Below are 6,435 nucleotides of genomic sequence, written 5' to 3'. Positions count from 1 at the left end.
CGTTCCAATGAAGGAATTCTCTTTTCTGGAGCGTATATTTATTCTTTGCCGAGACGCCGAAATCGGCCATCTTCACTTCGCCTTCCAGCGTCAACAGAACGTTTCCCGCCTTCACGTCCCTGGAAACCGTAGCGGATCGCTATTAGTGCGCTCATGTTGATGCTCCCACAATGATCCTGGATTTCGATGTAATGGATTTCTTTCTAACGTATCGCCCTCAATTTACCTGTGGATTACTCGATGCGAGTGCAGATACGATAATGCTTTCAGCATCTCCCGACAAACATAACGGATCAGGTGTTCGGTGAGCGGTCTTTCGAGATCCACCATGATCGAATCCAGAGCTCCGCCTTCACAGTACTTTAGGAAGAGCTGGAAATTATCATTTGTTCATTTATGGAATGAATATTGAATATTTCTCTTCAATAAATGGAAAGTCATTCATTGAATACTAGTATTAGTACATTCTGAAACAGCCGCTGATAATTCCTCCTTGAAATCCTCGTCGTACCCTGCATCTTCCGATTGCCATAAGAAGTGGAGGTCTCGCAGAGTTTGAGCTGCTTGGCCGTTTCTGTCGGCTTTTCCTTCGGGGTTTGTCCCTGGGACGATGAGGTGGTCATCTGGCGTGGATGATCGCGCCGGTTGGATCGTGTCGAAACCACAAAACCGGGAGAGAGGACTCTCGATCGTGGTAGCTCCCTGGGAGCCGCCGAAAACCCATTCGAACATTGAATTGAAGGCGAAGACATCTCCGATAGCTTTAGGATCTGAGAAATTGATTTTTGTCAATTGATCCTGCCCCAAGAGAATGTCCACCAATGGATCGTTGGTACGTGCGATTGAGTCGGCTACTGGCGTGAGGTTGAAGTCTTGTTCCATGACCGGGAACTCCGATCTTGAAATACAGTCAAGCTCGATGGCTCTGAGCCGTAAACTTCTGTTCGCATGATGTCTGCTTCTCAGGGTCACATGGTGTACTCCACAATTCCGGATGTCCGTAATTTGTCCTCCTGCAGTTCCCATCGTGAAATCCAGGTGCGTGAAAGGTCACGATTTCAATTTTTCGGTGAGACCTCTTGTCACGTGAGAGGCTTGTGATCCTGGATCGATTAGAATGCGACATGGTACCTTGGTGGAACCTACTTCCGCCCATGCCGCCGCCGTCCACAGGAAAACTGAGTCGCCTAGAGTGTCCATGCCCATGTTGACTGATAGGTTTGCCTTCGGCTTGCCGCTGGTATTCTTGGACGACTTCGGGCAGATGATCGCGTAAATGTTCGCGTTGCAGTATCGGCACTTGGTCTTCGGGCCTTCTCTGCAGTATTTCGCATCGTGGTTGAGCTTCAGACATTTGAAGCAAGCTCTGGCTGTCAGCATTTTTTCTTGACGTTCCTCATACGTCAGGGGCTGCGTGCATTTGAAAGGGGGATGGTCGCCTTCGCAGAACAGACACGGAAGGCTTTGTCCCCTGGGAGGTTCCCTGGGAACTGAACGGCTGGGGAACGCTGATGAAGCCACGTGAAAGCTGTTTGAGGAGTCCTTGAAGGTTGTCGTTCTGCCCGGATTGCTGAACTGATCTCGAGATTGGTAGAATGATGGACGTGTTGGAGGTCTCCTGGGTCCCTTCCGATGCTGGAACTTGTCGTTGCTCCTGGAGCTCGAAGGTTGGTGTGGAGGTCTCCTTGATGAGCCCTGGTTCTCCCTGAGAGCTTCTGTTGTAAGCGCTTCTGCCTTAAGGAATTTAATTAAGGCTTCAAGCTTGCATGTTTGTGTTGTGGTTTGTGTTGACCTGTAAGAATCCATGAATTTACGCTGCGTCTCGTTTGAGAACTTGGCGAGGATTATATCGGCGAATGCGGGGGTTAATGTTATGTATGATTGACCGAGAGTGATAAGTGCTAGAATGTGCTGAGAGATCGAGTTGACAAAACCGGGTAACTTATCGTAATTGATGTCCCCTCCGGATGAGGTGATCCTCTCCAGCTCTCTCAGGTGTCCGTCTTCCGCCATGCTCGTTTGTCCGTATAACTCCTGTAGTATCTGCTTCATTGGTTCGTAGCTTTCTGCACGGAGGCTTAGATGTTCCACACTGTGGTAAGCCCGGCCCGTCAGAGCGTCGTGGAGCAAGATGATCTTCTGAAGAACTGGTATATTTCAGTCGTGGACGAAGGCATCGAACATATCCCTAAATTTTCGGTATTGTTTCGGATCCCCGTTGAATTTTGGCAGTTTGAAGCTCTCCGATAACTTCGGGAGATAGTTCTCGGGGGGGCTCTGTGGGGCTGCTTTCGTTCTTGCACGTGATTTCTGGATCCGCGGGTGTTGTGATGCCCTGGGGTGCTTGCGGAACTGGCGCTGGATCTGGTGGAGGTATGCTCGGAGTGTTCTCAGGTGGGGGCAGCTGTGCGATACGGGAGACGTTCGGTGACGATGTCGTCGCTGAGTTTCCCGAACTGTTTGCGCCTCTGATCTGCTCGTCAACCTGGGTAGATGTTCTCCACTGTGGATCTTGGTTTGGGGGTGGGGCGACTGGTGTCGATGTTTGAACGACTTCTGGGTTTTGACTCCTTCCAAACGTCGATTCCACCGTCAGAGCTTGGAGGTCCTGGACCAAACTTAGTCGGAGCTCTCTGAGGTATTTTAGAGTCTTCCGAATATTGTTCTCGATCCCGATGAAGTCTGCCAGTTCTAGATAGCCCTGAGAGGTTGATCCCCGGCGTGAAGTCAGGTGAGCTTTGGTCACGAGTAGCCACTCCTCCAGCAGAGATGTGATGGTGCCTTTATAGTCGTCGACCTGGTCGAGTGCATCTCTCTTGTCTGCATTCTCATTGTAAAACGAGGTCGCTTCGTTGATGTAGAAATTCACTCGGGTTTTCAGGATATCGACCTCAGAGATCGCGGGCTGTGTTTGTTCTGTCGGTGGAGCGATGGCGTTCAGGGGATTCTGGGGACCTGCCCTTGTTTCCGGTTCGGGAGGAAATTCGGGGCGACCTGGTCGCTCGGGATCGCTATCTGGTTCTGGTGTTCTCCCTCGCACTGCAGCCCGAGAACTCTGAGCTCGACTTACTTCCGCTTGAGATGAAGATTCAGCCGAGGTGATTGCTGTTCGGGTTTGAGTCACCATGTTGAGTGCTGAAGATCCTGGGCTCGGCGATGTCGATCTGGAGGCTATCAGAGATGGTGGTCTGAGCAGCTGGCTGTCCTCTCGGTCTGACCGACGAGTTTCGTTGTTTCCACTTTCCGCGATACCGCGATTCACGATGGTTCGAGCCATGTCCTCAAAGTGGCTGTCTGGTGGGTCGTCGGAAAACGAGTCGGGATTCTCCGATACCCGTAAGGTCCGGGAGGATTCCGGGAGAACCGGTGACGATCTGCCCTGGGCAGCACCCTCCTGATCATGCGGGCTGCCTGGTCTGGATTCTCCGCTCATACCTGAGTCTGGTCTGGAATTCTGCTGTCGATGATCCTGACCCCTTCTTTAGGCTTAAGAGCGATTGAGCCGCGACAGGTGAATTTTCCTCTTCGTGGTGGTGCGAATTCTGCTTTTCGCCGATGCACCTGGTGCTCGAGGTGGATTGATGAGGATCGTATCGACGGAAGTTTGAATTTATCGTACCGAAGATGATTTTCGCGGAAGATGATGTCACACGCGGACTCCAGTGAAGGAGCTCCCGTTTCGATGAAATCTGCTGATTTGGTGACCGGATGTTCTGGGCATTCGGGCTCTGATGACTTCTGACACCAATTTGTGGCGAACGCACCTCACTGCCGAGGTTCTGAACCTCGACCGGCTGAATGAAAACACAAGAACTGAACTTGTAGAGTTCACGTGGAGTGCGCTGCGCAGATAGAAGGATTGGACGGGAAATCTCCTGGAGATGATTGAATGAGAGCGAAGGAGGAATGAGCCTCCGTTCGCTGAGAGAAACTGAATGGTCACCGGGGTTTTGAACCCCTGGACAAACTTCACGAGGAGCTCTGATGCTACCTCGTGACCGTGATTCTCGATGATGATTGATTAACTTGCTGTCCCTCCGCCTCTGTCGCCACTGTGCCTTGCAATGTTGACAACTTCTCTATCGGCTGACAGAGAAACAGCTGATGCTCAGCTCTGGAGACGCCAGCACTGTGCTGATGGACGTACCTATGCGGCGCACTCCTCGAGAGGTTTATTGATAACGAAACTTGATAGGACTGCTCGTCCTGGACAGGATGTGATAACATAACTTAAATAATGATTACACGGTGATTGGGGAGTGCTGGAAGTTAATCACGGTTAGACTCGACCTCTGCTGTGTGTGTTGTGTGTTGATTGTTTTTGTGTGTGTGTGTGTGTGTGTAAAGTGTGTGTGTGGGAACGTGTATGTAGGCTCGAAGACGCGACGGCAGCTCCCTTCGTGACACCTTCTATTCGACAGCGCTCGAGTAGCACCGTTCCACCGACCGATCCTCTCGACCGATTCCGTATGACCGAAGCCCCTACAATTGAGTCGGCTGCACCGACATTCGTCCCTGCAGACCAGTGTGGATCGGCGCAGATCGGAAAGACCTCCTTCCCTTGGGCTTACGATTGAACAATTCGTCACATTCCCGAGAACGATTCAGCTAAAGGAGGGAGATGAAAAAAACTCCGAAATTTCAGAAAAAAAATATATATATTTATTCCGTTATATACATTAAAGTATTCACAGATCTGCGTCGGAGTATCTGACTCCCGACGACAAACAGGCGAGATTCTCTACTGTTATGCAGACACCAGATGAGCCTCTCTCACAATGCAATATTGTTTTCGGCACACGCGCTGCACCTCGGCGGGTTGACGCCGTCATTCTCGGCGCAGGTGAAGTGGACATAATGGTCTCGGCAGCTCACGGTTGCGCGCGGCCTCCGGCACTCAACGCATTTCACGGACTGCGACTGGAGCAACTCATCTCTGAGGAGGTCCCTCGTGATTTCCCGACCTCGAAGGTCAACATTGTAAATCTGCCGGTCAAATTGATGTTTTATCTTCTGTTCTAGGACCCATCGTCAAGTGGAGTGAAGATAAATATTCACGACAAATTCAGGGAGATATGTCAGGAGGAGGAGATGAAAAATCGACTAACCACACAGCCGCGGTGCGATCGCAGCGGGGCCCCTAAGAAGTCGTAGACGACTTCATAACATTCGTCTTCCGGTATCCATCTTTCACAGAAGGCGCAATCGCCTTCGAAGACTGAAAATTACAAAAATGATTCCAGCATCTCGGAGAAGAAGTGCTTCGCGAGAGCCACGTGCCAGCACAACTCGAAAACTTCCGAAACGTCCAGACGCTTCAAGCAGGAACTTACCTCTGCTCAAGATCCGGTGGGCGAGTTCGTCCAAACTTACGGCTTCCATCGATGATCGAAGTATTGAGCTCGCAGCTCTCAGAGAAAGTGCCGTCAACGATGAGAAGCGCGGCTTTTTATGGCGGAGACACTCAAATCTCTCACTCTCTCTCTCTCTCAGCAGGTGCTCGACGTAGTTCACAGATCAGGTGTACGTTCTCTCTCGAGCGACGTGTGAGGTAGGAAACATCGCGCATGTGATATTGACGCACTGATAGAGCTAGACATCCATCGATATAACAAACCCTCGAACGTTCTCGAAGCGAAACTTGCTCCACGCAGAATCGACCTTCCCCGCAGTAATATATAGGGCGCTCCTCCGAGGATATCGTTGCGAGCACAACTTTCGTGGATGAAGTCTCTGAATATTGAGAGTCGCCAATCACCAATTCTCCGGACCGAGGACTTTCCAAATGATGCGGACAAAGCGGAGGATCGCCTCGATGTCGTCCACAGGTCGCCTTACCTCTCCGGGCGTATCGCCAGAATGGGACTTCAATAAGACAGGCTCATTGCTATGTGGTGGAAGTATTGTATACGTGTTCCGAGCTCATCGACGCGCAGTCGGGAACGCCACCCAGCGGAACTTCTACTGGAAATCGTCCATATAAAGGCTCTCGAGTCTTCTAACACGTGGTCTCTCATACTGAAAGAGATGAACGTTCGAATTCTCGAACACCACCGTAGGTCGAGTTTTTGGGTGAGAGATATGTATGCCGGGATGAGCATATCCACGCATACGAATCGCGTCGAATGGATTCGAATGCATTTCGGGGAACGGAGCGATTCGACTCAACGATTTCGGCTCTGGATTGACGGCTCGATAGCGTCACATGGATATCCTCGTCTCTCCGTTCCTTGTTTCTCCGGCGCGGGTGGCCGCGCATGATGATCGAGCGGCCGGGTGTCGGGCGAATGGTGCACGGTCCGAGACTCGAACGACGTACCACGAGACTTCTGCCCCGTAACCAATGTGTCATCCATGATAATCAGGGGCGACATCAATTGGGATGTGTTTCAAGATTCTCGGCATATCTAGTCGAAATATCTCGTTCAATGTCGG

General features: G+C 51.1%; 2 protein-coding genes across 2 annotated transcripts in view; both read right to left on the bottom strand.

Annotated features, from left to right (window-relative positions):
• Position 1: 1 nt before the first annotated feature.
• LOC100906983 (serine/threonine-protein kinase 10) lies at positions 2-638 on the bottom strand (the record flags this gene model as incomplete). Its single annotated transcript, XM_018638517.1, has 3 exons — positions 512-638; positions 227-372; positions 2-119 (listed from the first exon to the last, which is right to left on the bottom strand). Coding segments are annotated over exons 1-3 (285 nt in total), but the record flags the coding sequence as incomplete, so codon positions are not given.
• Positions 639-2,188: 1,550 nt separating this feature from the next.
• Slik (Sterile20-like kinase) overlaps positions 2,189-6,435 on the bottom strand; it is a 14,802-nt gene continuing 10,555 nt past the window's right edge. Inside the window, 6 exon segments of the mRNA XM_018638516.1 lie at positions 2,189-2,916; positions 3,620-3,842; positions 4,363-4,407; positions 4,912-4,986; positions 5,109-5,218; positions 5,334-5,445. Coding sequence (XP_018494032.1) covers positions 2,189-2,916; positions 3,620-3,842; positions 4,363-4,407; positions 4,912-4,986; positions 5,109-5,218; positions 5,334-5,445 — 1,293 coding nt within the window.

Source organism: Galendromus occidentalis, unplaced genomic scaffold (genome assembly GCF_000255335.2).
Source record: "Galendromus occidentalis unplaced genomic scaffold, Mocc_1.1 scf7180000077086, whole genome shotgun sequence".
Taxonomy (NCBI): domain Eukaryota; kingdom Metazoa; phylum Arthropoda; class Arachnida; order Mesostigmata; family Phytoseiidae; genus Galendromus; species Galendromus occidentalis.
The sequence above is the reverse complement of the archived record's forward strand: the minus strand, read 5'-3'. Positions and strand labels throughout refer to the sequence as shown.